This window comes from Syngnathoides biaculeatus, chromosome 18, assembly GCF_019802595.1.
Source record: "Syngnathoides biaculeatus isolate LvHL_M chromosome 18, ASM1980259v1, whole genome shotgun sequence".
NCBI classification, from domain to species: Eukaryota; Metazoa; Chordata; class Actinopteri; order Syngnathiformes; family Syngnathidae; genus Syngnathoides; species Syngnathoides biaculeatus.
Genome location: NC_084657.1, coordinates 11,453,545 through 11,470,759, shown reverse-complemented (window position 1 = coordinate 11,470,759; position 17,215 = coordinate 11,453,545). Strand labels below are relative to the sequence as shown.

The window sequence follows — 17,215 nt, the reverse complement described above, 5'->3', positions numbered from 1 at the left end:
CTTCACGCTCAGCTCCACCCGTCGCTTCGCTTCACTCGGCTGCGAAGAAAGGCGGCGACGCGGCTGACCCGAACGACTTTTGTTGTTTTTCTCTTATCGGGGCGAGCTACTGAGCTACCGACGAGCTGGTGGCGGAGGACGAGCGTAAACTACCGGCTTGCAGGGTAGAGTCGAGGGACTAATTTCTCCTTTTAGGTTCGACTGCCCCCATTCACCGTCGTGTGGGAGCGCGCGCGCCGCCGCTGGGATTTCGTCGGATCGGAAGCGCGGTTGCGTCACTGATGACGTTTTACGTACGGAACGTGAGCGCGCACGCACAGCCGTCATTCTTTGGCTCTTTTATTTAAATAATCATTTTTTTTTAATTCTACAATGTCGACAAAGTCACCCGATATATAAAAAACGAATATATTTATCAGAAAATATAATGACGTAATAGTAAAATATGTATTAAATGAATTCGGTTCCACAACAAAAAAATATTTGTTTCATTTGTTTTATGGTGTTATGCGGTGAAAAGGCTTGATTCATTTCAATTTAAAAAAAAAATATTTACTTGCTTAAATATTGACTTTATTGTCAAACAACGTACAGCTACAACTATAGCGACTTAACACATCTAATATAAGATCGTCATGAAATAAACAGTCCTGAAAATATTGTTTCCTGACGATTTTTTTTCCGATGAAATAGTTTTTGTCACTTTGAATACTTTTTGGTGACACTTAAAAATAAAATGAACAGTTTGTGTGATTTCCATGCTATATGGGTTAATGATCTTTACGTGTAATTACATAGTTAAATATAATTAGAAAATACGGTTTAATTTATTCAATTTTATCGCACAAATGCCTTGCTGCACTAGTTGTTTTATTTATAATAACTTGTAAATAAACAGATTTCACCATTTAACATTCATGGTGGTGAGCAATGACTAGGACTGATTAAAAGTTTAGGACTTTATTTGAAAATAAATAAATTGTCCATTTGTTTATTGGCCAGTACTGCGTGCACCCGTGACGTCATGCAGTTGCTGACCAATCCTAGCTCCGGTTTGTCGTGTTTCGAGTCCGCTCGGAAATACACTCCGATGTTCCCACCGCCTCCCAAGGCAAAGCTTTCTTCGCTCTTTCCCAATTTACAACTAACCTTATTCGTAGGCATGCGCCAATGCATCAACCACATTGAATCCGTCAGTTTTACAGGAGCGGCACAGACACTACCAACGCTCTGAGTTACCGATGGTTCTGGGCAATACGTTATTGGTTCTGGGTATCAGCGAGAGCGCCCGGAGTGAATTTCCCAACGCACTCAATGTTGATATGCCCGCTTGTCGTGTCGGTGTTCACGACAACATCACCAATTCAATGTTTCTAAGGATCTCTGGATGTGCATCTGTATTGGCATCTATCGAATAGAAGTGTTCGCTGGGTTGTGTAAGTGTGCAGCCAGTAATTTCTAAACACCCTCCTTTTTCTTTTCTAATGCAAGATGAAATACGCAAACATGGCCGCTCCTGTGAGCATAGAGGGGCTTCTCCGAGCGGCTGTCTCGGAGGACGCTGAACACCGAGACGACGGTCTGTGCGTGGTGGGCATCTTCGGCAAAAGCAACATGCAGCTTGGGGCCCTCAAGGAGTCTCTCGTCAACACCCTGGCGGACAAGCACGTCTTCTCAGTGTTCGGCGGGGCCGACGAGGAGGAGGGGGGCGGCGGCGGCGGCATCCAGGCGCTGTACTCCCCGGACAACCGCGTCTTGTACCTCCTGCTCTCCTCCGTCTTCGACGGCTGCCAGCTGCTGCGCTTCTGCCGCTCCCCGAGCGCGGGGAGCGGCCACGCCGACGCCTACGACTTCTGGAAGGGGCTGGAGCGCCAGCACTGCCTCCGTTTGCTCTACCTGTTCTCGGTGTGTCACGTCCTGCTACTCGTCCACCCGAGCCACACGTTCGACATCACCTACGACCGGCTCTTCCGTGCCTTGGACGCCCTGAGGCAGAAGGTGCTGCCACTCACCCGGGCCGCCGTCAGGGACTGCCCGGTGTCCAAGGAGTGGAAGGTGAACTGCCGGCCGTGCCCGCCTCGGCTCCTCTTCGTCTTCCAGATGAACGGAACTCTTAAGGTCTACTCTTTACTTACACACATTACATGATCATTGAATATTAATTCCAATTCTGCAGTATTGATATGTACTATTGAGGTACATTTTTTTGTTGGTTCCTGTACAGGTCCCCAATGGAACCGAGTTGGGTATCCATCCAGACAAACCCAAGAAGCACTCGCCACGTCGACGCCTGCAGCACGCTCTGGAGGACCAAATCTATCGCATCTTCCGCAAAAGTCGCGTGCTGACCAACCAGAGCAGCAACTGCCTGTTCACCGTGCCTGCCAACCAGGCCTTCGTCTACGTGATGCCTGCCTCCGACGAGGACCCCGTGGGTGCCCTGCTGAGCCAGCTGCGCTCCAACTGCGTCCTGTGCGAGCACGACTCCGGCGCGCCGGTGTCCGGGCCGCGGCGCTATCAGCAGACGCGGCGCTCGGCCCGGCAAGCCGCGGCGGAGCAGTTGCCCCCGACGTCGGCGGGCGCTCCGCCGGCCGACTGCAGCTTGAAAGAGTTCCTGTGGCAGCACGTGGAACTGGTGTTGTCCAAAAAAGGCTTCGACGACAGCGTGGGACGGAATCCGCAGCCTTGCCACTTTGAGCTGCCGTCTTACTCCAAGTGGGCACAGGTCAGATATCAAAAGTCTACAGACCCCTGTTCAAATTCCAGTTTTTTTTCTACAAACCCAATTCCAGCGACGTTGGGATGTTATTCGACATAAATAACTGAATACAATGCTTTGCAAATCATGTATTTAATATATTACACTACAAAGACGAGCTATTTAATGTTCAAACTGTAACAGGAAAGCTGAAAACCATGATTGAATGCTCAAGACCTTTGATCCCTCAGGCAGGACTGCATCAAAAAGTCACCAAATGAGCTCAGTAAGAACAGTAAAGAAAACCAAAACCAATGTCAGTAAATCCAGTTCAGCACCACAGCTGTAAGTGCAACTTAAAACTCTACTATAGAAAGCAAAAGCCATTTATCAAGAAACGCCGCCAGCTTCTCCAAGCCCAAGCTCATCTAACATGGACTGATGCAAAGCAGAAAAGTGTTCTGGGGTCCAACGAGTCTATATTTCAAATGGTTTTGGGAAATTGTGGATGCCGTGTAATCCGGGCCAAAGAACCATCCGAACTGTCATGGTCGGAATCTGTGAAGACATCACTAATGCCGAAAGGTATATACAAATTTCGGTGAAATCATGCTGCCATCCAAGCAACATCTTTTTCATGGATGTCCCTGCTTATTCCAGAAAGAGAATGCCAAACTACATTCTGCATGTGTTACAACAGAGTGGCTTCGTAGAAGCAGAGTGCCCGGTACCAGACTGGTCTGTCCGCAGTCCAGACCTGTCTCCCACTGAAAATATGTGGCACATTTATGAAGCGTAAAATATGACAACAGAGACCCCGGACTGTTGAACAGCTACCAAGCAAGAATGGCAAAGAATTACCTACAAAGCTTCGAAAATTGGTGTCCTCAGTTTCCAAATGTTGTTAAAAGAAAAGGGGATGTAACAAAGTGGTCACCGTGACCTCTCTAAGACAAATGACTAACACAGCTACTGCTCACCACTGCAACAGGTGGCGCTGAAGCTCCACCAGGCGCTGGTGGGCGGCGCCGAGGAGGAGGTGGTCGACCTGGCGGCCAAGGTCCAGCTCCAGCTCAAGGTGCTGGACGGCTTCCTCGACGCCGACGCCAAGTTCTCCGAGAACCGGTGCCAGAAGGCGCTGCCACTGGCCCACAGCGCGTACCAGGCCAACCTGCCGCATAACTACACCACGGCCGTGCACAAGAACCAGCTGGCGCAGGCGCTGCGCGTGTACAGCCAGCATGCGCGCGGCGTGGCCTTCCAGCGCTACGCCCTGCAGCTCCACGAGGACTGCTACAAGTTCTGGAGCAACGGGCATCAGCTGTGCGAGGAGCGCAGCCTCTCCGACCAGCACTGCGTTCACAAGTTTCACTTACTGCCGCAGCCAGGTGAGCGCAAATTCATTTCCAAAATTGTCTCAGTTCAGAGAACTTTTTACATTTTTGTCCGGGTGAGACCAAAAGTGGAGATGCAAAATATCGTTTTTGTCCAATTTGTCGATGGGATAATCGATTCTAAAACCATTTTGATGGTTCCTGACCCACGTGGTGAATGCGCCTGATGAATTCAATTTGCAACTGACCGCTAGGAGAGAAAACCGATGTGGACCACAACCCGCCCATTCTGAACCACAACAGCAGGGGGCGCTCCACGAGCTCCTGCAACTGCGGAAGGAAGCAGGCCCCCCGCGACGACCCTTTTGATGTACAGGCGGCAAACTACGACTTTTACCAGGTGAGGAATTGTTTACTTCGAGATGCTCAAAGAAAAAAAAATAATAAACATTTTAAAAACATGTATTTGCCAATGTTTTTAATTGTTGGGAGAAACAAAAACCCCTCCATATTTTGCATTTTTTTCTTTTAAAAATTTGGAAAACGTTTCATTCTAATTTTTTCCATTTTTTTCAAATTTTGTTACTTAACCCACTTATAGAAAAACGAAGCTTTTTGGAGCACCACCTTTATGTTATAGTATAAATAGTTAAATTTAGAAATGTGCACTTTAACAAAGAAATCCCAAAATGAGTTGATTTTGTAACATATCTATTAGGGAAAACAAAAAACCCCTCCATATTTTGCATTTTTTTCTTTTAAAAATTTGGAAAACGTTTCATTCTAATTTTTTCCATTTTTTTCAAATTTTGTTACTTAACCCACTTATAGAAAAACGAAGCTTTTTGGAGCACCACCTTTATGTTATAGTATAAATAGTTAAATTTAGAAATGTGCACTTTAACAAAGAAATCCCAAAATGAGTTGATTTTGTAACATATCTATTAGGGAAAACAAAAAACCCCTCCATATTTTGCATTTTTTTCTTTTAAAAATTTAGAAAACTTTTTTTCATTTTTTATTTTTTTTATTTTGTTACTAAACCCATTTATACAAAAATTCAGCTTTTTGGAGCACCGCCTTTATGTATAAATAGTCCAAATTTAGAAATGTGGAACAAAGAATCATAAAATTAGTTGATTTTGCTACATCTATGTAAAAATTTGGAGGTACATTTTTATTTTTATATGCTGCAAAACATTTTGAACAAATATTGCAGAGGGAATAATTAGTATGAAAATGGTTGTTTTATAAAAAGTCCACATCTTACCGCTGCTGTCCCTCGTCAGGTCCTGGAAGAAAAATGCTGCGCAAAGCTGGACAGGATCAACTTCCCGATCTTCCAGCCGAGCACTCCCGACCCCGCCCCCGCCCCGGCCAGCAACGGGGCACAGCGCCCCCCGTGCGAGGGCGAGGCCGACAGGCTGAAGGAGGCCGGGGCGGCGCACAGCCACACGCCCGGCGACACCAGCCTGAGCCTGGCTCTGAGTCTGGGCCAGTCCACCGACAGCTCGAGTCCTTACGGGGACGGCGACTCGGCTGCCGACAGCCGCGTGCAACAAAAGCGACCCAGTCTGGCCGACCGCCAGCCCTCCACTGTGGAGTACCTCCCGGGGATGATGCACTCGGGCTGCCCCAAGGGACTCTTGCCCAAGTTCTCCAGCTGGTCCCTGGTCAAACTGGGTCCGGCCAAGTCATACAACTGCCACACGGGTCTGGAACAGCCGGGCTTCCTCCCCGGCGCCTCCTTCTTGCTCCCTTGGGACTTGGTGATCCGCAGCCGTTCGGAGGACGACGCGGCGGAGCCTCTGGACGGGGGCGCGTCCTCGTGGCCGACACCCAACAAGATGCCAGCGGGGAAGCGAGGCGGCGCGGGCTGCCCGGGGAGGAGCCGGCGGCGGGACGACACGGCGCGGGCCTACGTGGGCTTCGAGTACGAGGACGGGCGAGGGCGGCGCTTCATCAGCTCGGGGCCCGACAAGATCGTCAAGGTGCTGGGGCCGGGCGGCGTCAAGGAGCCCGCCGGCAGGGTGCTCAACGGCGACATGCCGCTCTACATCCCGTCGCCCTCGCAGGGACGAGGAGTCAAGCCCCACTTCGCTCAGCTGGTGCGACTTTTTATCGTGGTACCCGACGCCCCGCTTGAGGTCACCCTCACCCCTCAGGTAAACCGTCAGCCCACCGCCGCTAATAGGCATGAATCTCTCTGTGGGTTTAAGCACAAAAAGGCACAAATTCCATCATCACGTACACATGGGAAAATATAAAGCTCACTTACTCGATTTGTATATCCATCCTTCCATTTTCTTTGCTGCTTATCCTCACGAGTGCCGCGGGGAGTGCCGGAGCCTATCCCAGCTGTCAACAGGCAGGAGGCGGGGTACACCCTGAAGTGGTCACCAGCCAATCGCAGGGCACATGGAGACAAACAACCAATCACACTTAGAGCGTCCAATTAATGTTGCCTGTTTTTGGGATGTGGGAGGAAACCGGAGTGCCCACCCAGAGGAAACCCACGCAGCCACGGGTAGAACACGCAAACTCCACACAAGCGGGCCCGGGGTTGAACCTTGGACCTCAGAACTGTGAGGCCGACGCTTGACGGCGAGTCACCGTGTATATAAAAATAACTTTTTTTTTTTTTTTTTTTTCCCAAAATAAAAAATAATGAGCACACCTACTAATTCTTTTTTTTTTTTAGAAATCATTTATATTACATTTACGCAGGAAAAAAATGTCTCCAAACTTTGAGATTTTTTTTTTCTTTAAACTTTGACATGCAAATAAAACGGAGCACCTCCCAATGTATTTTTCTCCATTTTAAAATTAACAGCTCAATTTTTTTAAGTAGGAAATGGAGATGCTTGCTTTACTTTTATTTATAAAAATTCACAATATTAAATTCTGATACACAGGGGCTACTTCTATTATGAGGTTAAAAAAAATTTGAGATTGGGAAATTTAAAAAAAAAAAAAAGAAGAAATCGAGATACGCACCAGCACCCTAGTGAGGATAAGCGCTTCGGAAAATGGATGGATATTTAAATGGACATGGAAAATGTTCTTTTTTTCAAATCTCTAAATTTGGAGATGTGACCAACCTTTTTTTTTCAAATTTTGATGTGAAATCACAGTTTCCGGATTCCTTCCAGGTGCAGCCCGGTCCGCCCCCGTGCCCCGTTTTCCACCCGGAGCAGACCGACTTGGCGCTGCCGCCCAACGGCCTTTGGGTGCTGCGCTTCCCGTACGCCTACGCCACCGAGCTGGGACCCTGCTACCCCCCCAAGGAGAACCAGCCCCTCGGCAACTACAAGGTGCTGCGAGGAATCGTCAGGGCCACCACGACCAACACCCCCCCTCAGTAAAAAACCCGTCACAACCTGCGGACCCGCCGGACAAACTCCCGTGTGCAATCTCGCACGAGGCCAGCCGGGGGCGACAATTCACTTTTTTCAAGAACACTGGATATATTTTGCCATGTTTGGTGTCCATTAATCCGTTTATTTTCAAAGCTTGTGCAAATATTTCGTTCTTGAATCAAAATCTTTTTTTCGCTAGAAGTGACAGGAAAGTATCAAAAGACTAAGTACTTTTTTTTTTTGGGGGGGGGGGTTTGATGAAAAATTGTTTCCATAACTGTTTTTAAAAAGATTGCAAAATCTATTGAACTCCAAAGTAAAATTAAAGCAAACTCTACTTTAGAAGTGATTCTTTTGCATACTGTATGTATGTATGTTAAAGACAATAAATACAAATGCAATCAAATACAAACATTTTTCATGAAAATTCAAATATTATCCACGCAGCATGATGGACTAGTGGTTTGAATGTTTGCCACGCAGCCCGAAACATGGAACTGATCCTTAACGCCAGAGGGAAAATGGTCGCCTGTCATTGGCTGACGACCGCTGGGCTCAGGAAGTAATATCTCCAAATATTGTGCTGTCTTCGTTCATCAACAAATAAAAGATGTAAATTGAAAATTCCGTGAATTCATACGCGTTACGGGGCATACGTCTAACGGCTGCTAATATAAAATTGCCAGTTATTTTATATGTTCTCAGGGTTTCTGTTTTATTACCGAGCACAATGTTCTTGTGACTCTGATAAGCAGGCAGGAAATAGGTCAGCGTTAAACCTTTGTCTCATTCACACACACACACACACGTGTGTATATAACCTGAAGGAATGTAGCCAATAATAATGCGGTTAATAACAAAGCTCACCTTTCAAGGTCATAAACTGGGACCAAAAAAAGCATTTTTTTCCCCACACAAGGGATTGGCAGGATGAATGTTTTTCGTGTCCATTTTTTCCCCAATATCCCCAAGTATTTTGCATCTTGACTCAAACGGTCAAATCATAAAGCCTGCAATTAACTGTTCGGCCAATTGAATTTTAACGTTACTGTCACGGGAGTGGGGAAAAAACAAACATACTCACTACCTTAACACAACTTCCTGTGTATTTTATCACCCTTTGTTGTATTGGCAAAAAAAGTCATTGTGTTAGCCATAAAAACTTTTTTTTCTTTTTTTTTTTTTTAAAGGCAGGACCACTATTTAGCACTGTCTTGGTGACCTTCAGAGTAAGATTTTCGTAAATCTGGGCTACTGTTTAAAGCGACAACAAACATTTTTCTTAAAATGGCAAAACAAAACATCACGCCAATGTCTTTTTTTTTTGTCCTGCTGGAGAGATTCATAAGAAGTGAAGCAAGGGGGGTGGCGGGGATGATTTCAACAGTGTGCTAAAGTTCACCTGGCGAGGCGGGACAAGAGGAGGAGAAAGGGAGATCCCTGTTCGAGGACGACGATGCCGAGTGGAGATGCGGACAAACGGAGCGTCGTTGCACAAAAGTCAACGGCACAGAGGAGGAGGCCCGTTCAGAAGGTGAGTGACGCTGCAAATTCATAACAAACATTGCAATCAATGTAAACAAATATATGTACTGTTTTCATATAACAAAAACAATTATATGCTATTTTTTTCAATTAAGTTAAACATCTTGGTTTTTAATTTCCAAATTTAATGAAATCGCAACGAGACGATTTAAGGGAGGCGTAATGTCATCTTGGAAGTTGTATTTAAAAACATTTTGTACTGGTTTCACGTTACGAAGTGCGGCCTTGAGACGCGAGTTGTGTTCATTTCGCGACCGTGCTCGTAGCTGAAGACGTTTCTCAAATCATCTTTCCTCATTGAAATGAACCGAAACGCAAGTAATCTGTGTCAGCAATCTCCTACACCTCCCCCAATACAGACATATATATGTGTTTTTTTTAAATCGAGATTTTCAAAATTTTCCCATATGAAAAAAATCACTACAGTATTCTACCATCTAAAAACCCTCACCAGAAACTTTGGTGCTCTACATAAAGATGGACATTTAATAACTTGTGTAAAAATTACATTGAAAACAAGTTCAATTTTTTTTCTTCCCATGTCTCTTGTCCCTTTATGGTCAACGATTACATAAAAAAAAAAAACCTAAGGGTTTAGCATTTTAATTATCATGTTTGTTCTTTGTCGTTTTGATTCAAAAGTGAAATATATTAAGCTAAACATTGTTTTCTTGATTTGTTTCAAGTGCAAAATCAGCGTGATGGAATTAAACTAAATACTTTTAAAATTAGCTTCAGTAAAAATTAGCTTCAGTAAATACTTTTTATTCAAATTAGACTAGCATTGTACGGAGCCCCGAAAGGGACATTGAAAAAAAAACAACTTGTTTCTCATTGTAACGAGAAACTTACTCACTGTAATGAGTAAGTTACTCATTGTAATGAGTAACTAGTCTATTGGATGTATGCATGTATAAGACTCTTATTCATTTCAGTTTGCATTTGTACACAACAATGACAATGCAGGAGTTAGTTTGGTTCCAGTTTCATCTGGGACTTTATTATAAAGACATTGCTGCTTTACTAGCAAGTCGTCACCATTATGTTGTGTCAGAGACATTTAAAAATAATTTTGAAGTCTTTAACATCAAAGCCTAGCAAGCGGAAAGGAAGCATATACTGCTATATACTCCTTTATTTTAGTTTAGTTATCTTATCTTCTTTGAGTTGATCGATAACACTCTCAGGTACATTCTTTGTTTTGAGGAAAGAGACCAAATCCTCTTCTGTTGTCTTTCTCTCAGCTGACATCCACAAAGCAACTTGTCATTTACAGCTACCTGAACGCAGGAAGCCACGGAGCAGGAAGCTGTCGCGAGCTAGCAAGTAAATAAGGTACGACCCATAGGTAGACATTTCGCTACACTTATTCATTGCAATGAGAAACTTACTCATTTCAATGAGTAACTTATTCATTACAATGAGAAACAAGTTGTTGTTTTTTTCCAATGTCTCTTTAGCGGCTCCGTAGCATTGCAAGCATTTTAAAAAATATGCTAAATTGTGACAAAATGCTCGTAGCGACAGTTGAAAGTTTAACTGCAAGCTTTTACAGCTGGAACTAATTGACCATTTCCTCCGGTCAAATTCTACAGTAGCTTACCGCCTAATCATTTACAGCGCATAATTATGTGTGTGCTCACGTCGAACTGTCAGTTTTTTTGCTTTTTCACGTTTTGGTTGACAAGCCTGCTGGATTTCTTTTGACAGGGGGTAAGTTTGAAATACGCGTTAGTAACACCAACGGCACATAGTCGGAACCACTAGAAGCTAATAGCGTAAACGTCGTCTTTTTGATTTGTTTTACGTCGACGACAGCTTGAAGCGGTATTAAGTGGTAGTTTTTGATTGACTCGGGGCTTGAGTGGAACTACATGCTGAATGAATGTAGTCCGCGCTTCCTAACTGAGTTTTTGCGTTGCTGTTTTTCCCCAGTTTTTAATCAACCCCAACGTGTCTAAACCCATACCAAGATGGTGGTGAAGAGGGCAGAGGTCTGTCGACGAATCGTGTCCAAAGACGGCCGCAACAACGTGCGCATCGACAATGTGGAGGGCATGGTCAAACTGTACCTGCATGACATCTGGACCACTGTGGTGGACATCAAGTGGCGCTACAAGATCACCCTCTTCGCCTCCACCTTCATCTTCACGTGGTTCTTCTTCGGCGTGCTCTTCTACCTAATCAGCTTGGGCAACGGCGACCTGGAACCCAACCTCAGCTCTAACCACACACCTTGCCTGGAGAACGTCAAAACCTTCACCGGCGCCTTCCTCTTCTCTCTGGAGTCCCAGACCACCGTTGGGTATGGCTTTCGCTACATCACTGAGGACTGTCCGTTGGCCATCTTTACGCTGGTCGCCCAACTGGTCATCACCGGCCTGGCCGAGATCTTCGTCACGGGGGCTTTCTTGGCCAAGTTGGCGCGGCCCAAGAAGCGAGCGGAGACCATCAAGTTCAGCCGGTGTGCCGTGGTTTCCCGCCGACAGGGCCAACTATGCCTCATGGTTCGAGTTGCAAACATGCGGAAGAGTCTGCTCATCCAGTGCCAGCTCACCGGAAAGCTCCTTCACACCTACGTCACCCAGGAGGGCGAGAGGACCCTAGTCCACCAGACTTCAGTGGATTTCTTCATGGACTCCAGCAGCGAGTGCTCATTCCTCATCCTGCCGCTGACTTTCTACCACATCCTGGACGAGCGCAGTCCGTTGGCCGGCCTCAGTGCGGAAAACCTGCGCAGCCGCGACCTGGAGCTGCTGGTGACGCTCAACGCCACCATGGAGTCCACGGCAGCCACGTGCCAAAGCAGGACGTCTTACATACCCAGCGAGATCCTGTGGGGCTACGAATTCAAGCCGGTGATCTTCAGCACGCCCGGCGGGAGGTACGTGGCGGACTTTAACTTCTTCGACAAGGTGCAGGTGAGCAACGACGCCGCCTTCCTCAACAACGCGGAGAAGCTGAAGATGGAGGATGACTACAAGAAAGAGTAGCACCATTGATCAGATCTGGGATTGAGCTCATGTTACGCTCTTGTTCGGGCACATTCAAAATGTTTTGGGCGTCTGATATTTGGGGGACAAGGGAGCTGGAAAAAAAAAAAAGTAAAAAATTCGTAAAAATAAAAACAAACATAACTGGTAAATGCTAAATCTGTTATGCTCGTACGATAAATGCTAAGCTAAAACACAGGTGGCCAAATTTAGCATGAAATGAAAAGGGGAAACGACGCTAGGAGAAAACAAGCTAACTGGTAAGGAACTGGGAAGTTACCCAGCGAGTCTTGTGTTAAATGCTAAGCTAAAATACCAGCTAGCTAGCTAGCTTAGCATGTAGCGGAACAAAAAGAACATTCAAAAGTGCACGGATGGTAAAGCGTAGATGCTTGTGGCCGATCTTAGCATCATAAAAATGATCTAGTCACATTTCCATATACAGATACACTTTGTTTTCAACTATTTATAATGAAAATGTTGTTTTTTTTCACTGTGCTGAGTCGCTACTCGTTGATACTGAAGGGCAAATCCAACCTTGAGTGTCTAAGCAGGTCTCTATTGTCGTTGATCAAATGTTGTCAATGTTTTGTCCATATGTATATTAAAACTGAAATGTTATGTTTTAAGACAATGACCAGGAAAAGGTTTCATCCTACTTTGCCTCTTAATTCCCTTTTGCTGTACGTCCGTCTCAACTCCTGTTGTGAAAACATTTGCATCTCTATTTTCTATAAACACTCACGCCTCCAAAGCACGGCTCATCATTTGAAAGACATACGGTGTACACAAAAATCATATTAAAAAAAAAAAAAGAAAAAAAAACCTTGTGTTATTCACGCATCCATCTCGAGCGCCGGGCGGCCGGGCTGTGACGTCACATCTCCGGCTCCACTAAAATAGCACACACACGCGCGGCGTCTGCCTTCACCTTTGGACAAAAGTTGACGTCACGAGCGGAGCGTGACGTCCGCCTGTAGTCGCCTGTCATTCGCCGTGACGTCACACTTTGAATGTGAGTCCGCGACTTTGCCTCCTGTGTTGTCGCCCTCTTGTTACACCGCTTCTGGAAAAAGAGTCACACAAACGATCCATTTATCATCTATTTCAATTCTTACAATGCTGTAAAGGGCGCTCGCTGTGTTTATCGGCTACACAGGTGAGTAAAACATTAAATTATGCGCACATAAGTTCACAATTCGTTGGACTTTGCAACCGTCAAGCAGCGCTGCATAAATGTGAAGCTACAAATAATGCACAAGTCTAACTTCCGGTTTTGCGGTGATACGTGAAATATGAACGTTAGAAAATGTCTAAATAAAAACGCACGAATTAACATTTGGTATATTAACATGCTGCACTCCGAGTTAAGAAAGTGATTGACCAGATTTATAATAATGATACAATTCACCCTTTTGTCTTGTTTTTATTTCTAGTGAATGCTAACGGTTGAGGGGCTAAATTATAGCATAATTTTCCAGGTCTCAAAAACAATTGACAATATCGCATAAGTGCAATGTATATATTTTTTCCTCCCTTGGAAATGTTTTGCGATGTGAAGGATCTTCACTTGCAACTTGTTCGTGGGTGACTGTAGCTTCAATTTATGCATTTTGAAAGCATAAAAACAAGGGCACTGATTAGAAATATAGCAATTTCTTTGCTTTCGAGTTGTTTCTGAGTTACTTTTCACAGGAGTGAGGCTTAAGTCAATATTTAAAAATCTAAAAGTAAAAGCAATAAAATGAGGTTAGCATTGCATTACTCAGCATCAATGATTTTCCATCATTTTTTTAATTGTTATTTCTCCTTCAGAATCCACTTTGGACACTCTGTTAAATAATAAATGAGGACCTTTTGAATCTCATCACAACTTTTATCCTCCCCACTGAGATTTTGACTTTTCGGGTCACCGGTCGTCAAAATCGATGACGTCGTCCGACCCGTGAAATCTCCTCCCGGCCATCAAAGAGATGGAGGCTGAAAGTTTCCCCAAGGAAGTCATCCTCGAGCTGGTGAAAGCCAGCTTCGAGCAGATCTCCGCGGCCCAGTGGGCGCTGCTGGTGGCGGGGACCCCCGACTCGGAGACCAAGGCCATCATTGCCGACACCATCGGCGACATGATCCAGAGGATCTCCTCCAACGTGGTCAAGCACCTGCTGCCCGCCGTCAGCGAGCACCTGCGCAGTCAAGCGTCCCAGGCCCAGGTCAGAGCTGGGGGGTTGGGGGGGTACTCGTATGCTGCAAACTGATAGAAATTACAGACAACAACAAAAAAAATGGTGGTTTCTTATCAAGGTCTGCCAGGTCTTACTGAGTTTTAATGAATATTGCAAACTCACCCTTGATGTCTAAACTACTGCCAACAAAAGTGAGTACACCCCCCAGTGGAAATGTCCAAGCTGTCCCCAAAGTGTCTATTTTTTGGACCCTATGATATTTCAGCACTAAATTAACAGTCCTAGGCATAAAATCCTCTTCTACTGCTCTGTGATGACATCCGATTGAGGATGCCATACAGATGCTCAGTAGGGTTAAGGTCTGAAGCAGGTTTTATCACCTTTACCCTCAGATTCTGTTGCCTTGGAAGTGGGTAGGAGGCGGTACTGTATCATGCTTGAATATTGCCGTGCGGCCTAGTTCCGGTAGTCCATGTCAGTTGTCTGGTCTTCAGCAAATAGTGGCCTTTCTTATGCATTACTTTTTAGGGGCCTCTTTCTGGTAAAACATCTACGCAGACCAATTTGATGGAATGTGCAATGCACATGGACCGATTTCTTTGAATGTGACGTTACGGCATGCCCTCAACCACGTGGGACCATGGTACGGCCCGTTCTTAGTGGAATCTGTCCTGCTAAACTGCTCGGCGAGATAACATCAATTTTAACACGCTCTCGTCATTTGCACAACCTTGTGGCTTTGTATCATAAACAAAATCACATGACGTCTGGAAAGAAAATGGATAATTGGGCCCCAATTTACATACTCATTCCGAAGTGTACTCATTTTTGCTGCCAGCAGTTAAGACGATGTTTGTTTTGAAGGGGTCAGCTAATTTACAGTTACAGAAGCTGTACATTTCTTTATAGTTGTCCCATAAAATCGATATAAAACATTTACATTATTGTGAGGAGTAAACTCGTACATTTAAAACAAAAAAAACAAAAAAATGACCACTTCCCACCACCACAGGTGAGTAACGCCATCGACCGGTGCAGTCCAAAGTTAAGCGAATGCATCACCGAGACGTTCGCCGCCGCCCTGGACCTCCCACCGCAGAAGTACGAGGGCGCCGGAGAGCTCACCACGCTAGTGGAGTCGGAGGTGAAGCACCGGGTGACGTCAGCCTTGTCCGTCGCCCGGAACGCCCTCGAGTGGCCGTCGAACCCCACCCTTTTCATCCGCGGCACCATGTCCAGCGTGGGCAACCTGGCCTCCATCTTCCGGAAAGCTGTGGATTATTTGGGGCAGGTGTTCTCTCGGGCACGCACGCCGTGCGTGGTGCTGTGCGGCCGCTCCACCATGAAAGCCAGCGACATGACTGAGGCAGTGAGCGGAATCCTCTTAAAGTGGTCTCGCGCCAGTAAGGGTGAGAAAGTCAACGCCGCTGACATCATCGACGTGGAGAAATTGAGCGAAAACTCCGAGCAGGACAACTTGGAGGTGGTGAGCGATTCCGATTCAGAGGTCTTGCACAGTGCTAAGTTGGCCGCGCTCGACATCACCAGAAGTATCATTCAAGAACCCTTGCTCAGCTCCGGGGACCGTGCAGAAAGACTGACGCGCTTCAACCTCAACCTGAAGCTTATTTCCAACAAAGTCAAGAGTTTCTTCCGGTCGCAGGAGAACGCCTGTCCGAACGTCAACAAAATGCGCAGGTTACGTTTCTTTAAATTTGCGCGCATGCAGTTTACGCGCATGTTGGGACGCCTCAAGCGAGCCTTCAAGAATCAGGAAGGGTGCCTGGTGTGCCTCAGACCCGATCAGCCGAAGTCCCCCAGAGGCACCTTCAGGAGCAGCACCTTACACGTCAGGCCGTCGCAGAATCCCGTGTTCGAGTTCGAGGCCATTCAAGACATGGTCGCAAAGCTGTTCGAAGACCTGAGCAAGATGGAGCCCGAAGTCCGCCAGGCCAAAATCCAACGCTACATGGACGAGAAGCTGCGGGGCTTTTCTCAGGAACTCACCTCTCGCCTGTACGAGTACATCATGTCCTGTCAAAGCGAAGTCTATGAGGTGCCATCCAGCCGCTCCAATACGCCCTTTATGGACTCGGTGCTGTGGGGGCGGCGGGGGAAGAAGCACTGGGACGGCGGACAGAAGTTCTCTCCGGAGGTCTTGTATGCCATGACGGAGGACGTGGTCTGGAGGTTCCTGCAGCAGCTCCTCCTCTGGATGGAGACGGAGGACGGAGAGACGTACGCCGATGAAGTCTCCGGCGCCGTCGGTGAGATCAACCAGCTGGTTGTCACCGCCCTCAACACCAGCCAGGACTCGGAAGAAGAGATTTCTCGAGAAACACCTTTAAACGAGGTCTTAAAAGATGGCAGCCTAAAATGTTCCTCGTACCTTCCCGAAAGCCAAACGAGGACCTCGGCATCTTCCGACGGCGAACCCCTGTCCTTGAAGGACTTGAGTGAGGTGTTGGCCTTCACGCTGACCGTGCAGCTGGGCCAGCGCCTGCCCAGGAAGTGCAAAAAGTCCCTGAAGCCGGAAGCCCTGATGCTGGTCGTGCAGCATCTGTCGTCCAGGGCCTTGAAGGACATCGGCCCGGGCCACATGGACAATATCGAGACGCTGGCCAACCTGGAGGAGGTCATCGTGCCAGTGGTGAAAAAGCTGCTGGCTGAATTCGGCACGCCGGATAAACTGGTGGAGGCCGTGACGGTGGACGACGCCTCTTTTGACGACGTCGTTATGAAACATCTCGAAGTCCAACTTAAAGCCCCCAGAGGTGTGCCAAAGGGCGCTTTGTCGTCCATAATGTGCTGCTACCCGTGTCGTTGATCGCGCCCGAAATATCCGTCGGGTTTTTCCACATCAATTGACTTTCACAAACTGGAACGTCTCAGGTGGAGTTGTGAACCAAAATGTGCCAAAATACGATGACAGGCTAAGTGAGAGATATTGAGAACAATCGCTCACTTCCGCTGGAGTTGCTGGTTCACATTTCTAACACATATGTACATACTGTGCTTTAGAAGTGACCTCAATGCTTCATTCAAAACTGAAAAGGGGCACTTTCAAAGACATTTCTTTTTTGTTTTTTTTAAGAATTAAATGAAT

The 17,215-nt window shown here is 46.4% G+C and overlaps 3 protein-coding genes and 1 long non-coding RNA gene across 9 annotated transcripts; 3 read left to right on the top strand and 1 right to left on the bottom strand.

Annotated features, from left to right (window-relative positions):
- The first annotated feature begins 24 nt into the window (after positions 1-24).
- Positions 25-8,754, top strand: smg8 (SMG8 nonsense mediated mRNA decay factor). 4 transcript variants are annotated; one of them, XM_061803305.1, is made up of 7 exons: positions 25-164; positions 1,492-2,118; positions 2,225-2,725; positions 3,690-4,086; positions 4,287-4,432; positions 5,322-6,197; positions 7,185-8,754. In XM_061803305.1, the coding sequence occupies exons 2-7, from the start codon at positions 1,492-1,494 to the stop codon at positions 7,395-7,397; spliced, it is 2,760 nt and encodes a 919-aa protein (XP_061659289.1). In that variant the 5' UTR covers positions 25-164; the 3' UTR covers positions 7,398-8,754. The 4 variants fall into 4 exon arrangements, with proteins under 4 accessions (XP_061659289.1, XP_061659288.1, XP_061659285.1 ...); XM_061803304.1 differs by having other exon boundaries at positions 61-195; XM_061803301.1 differs by lacking the exon at positions 25-164 and adding an exon at positions 175-302.
- Positions 6,099-11,147, bottom strand: LOC133491753 (uncharacterized). The gene is made up of 4 exons (XR_009792472.1): positions 11,009-11,147; positions 8,794-8,935; positions 6,311-6,419; positions 6,099-6,238 (listed from the first exon to the last, which is right to left on the bottom strand). It is a non-coding gene; the product is annotated as an uncharacterized LOC133491753 (long non-coding RNA).
- kcnj15 (potassium inwardly rectifying channel subfamily J member 15) lies at positions 8,823-11,929 on the top strand. 2 transcript variants are annotated; one of them, XM_061803310.1, is made up of 3 exons: positions 8,823-8,925; positions 10,181-10,271; positions 10,872-11,929. In XM_061803310.1, the coding sequence occupies exon 3, from the start codon at positions 10,910-10,912 to the stop codon at positions 11,927-11,929; it is 1,020 nt and encodes a 339-aa protein (XP_061659294.1). In that variant the 5' UTR covers positions 8,823-8,925; positions 10,181-10,271; positions 10,872-10,909. The 2 variants fall into 2 exon arrangements, with proteins under 2 accessions (XP_061659294.1, XP_061659295.1); XM_061803311.1 differs by lacking the exon at positions 10,181-10,271 and having other exon boundaries at positions 8,851-8,925.
- Positions 11,930-13,897: 1,968 nt separating this feature from the next.
- Positions 13,898-17,214, top strand: LOC133491748 (uncharacterized). 2 transcript variants are annotated; one of them, XM_061803308.1, is made up of 2 exons: positions 13,898-14,136; positions 15,209-17,214. In XM_061803308.1, exons 1-2 carry the CDS (start codon positions 13,903-13,905, stop codon positions 16,934-16,936), a joined length of 1,962 nt encoding a protein of 653 aa, XP_061659292.1. In that variant the 5' UTR covers positions 13,898-13,902; the 3' UTR covers positions 16,937-17,214. The 2 variants fall into 2 exon arrangements, with proteins under 2 accessions (XP_061659292.1, XP_061659291.1); XM_061803307.1 differs by having other exon boundaries at positions 15,122-17,214.
- Position 17,215: the final 1 nt, after the last annotated feature.

Bases quoted from the DNA above. Each gene is read 5' to 3' on its own strand.
- kcnj15 (XM_061803310.1), top strand. From the start codon at position 10,910: ATGGTGGTGAAGAGGGCAGAGGTCTGTCGACGAATCGTGTCCAAAGAC.
- smg8 (XM_061803301.1), top strand. From the start codon at position 282: ATGACGTTTTACGTACGGAAC. The intron at 303-1,491 runs GTGAGCGCGCAC...TTCTAATGCAAG, and splicing joins TGACGTTTTACGTACGGAAC to ATGAAATACGCAAACATGGC. The intron at 4,433-5,321 runs GTGAGGAATTGT...GTCCCTCGTCAG, and splicing joins CAAACTACGACTTTTACCAG to GTCCTGGAAGAAAAATGCTG.
- LOC133491748 (XM_061803307.1), top strand. From the start codon at position 13,903: ATGGAGGCTGAAAGTTTCCCCAAGGAAGTCATCCTCGAGCTGGTGAAA. The intron at 14,137-15,121 runs GTCAGAGCTGGG...CCACCACCACAG, and splicing joins GTCAAGCGTCCCAGGCCCAG to GTGAGTAACGCCATCGACCG.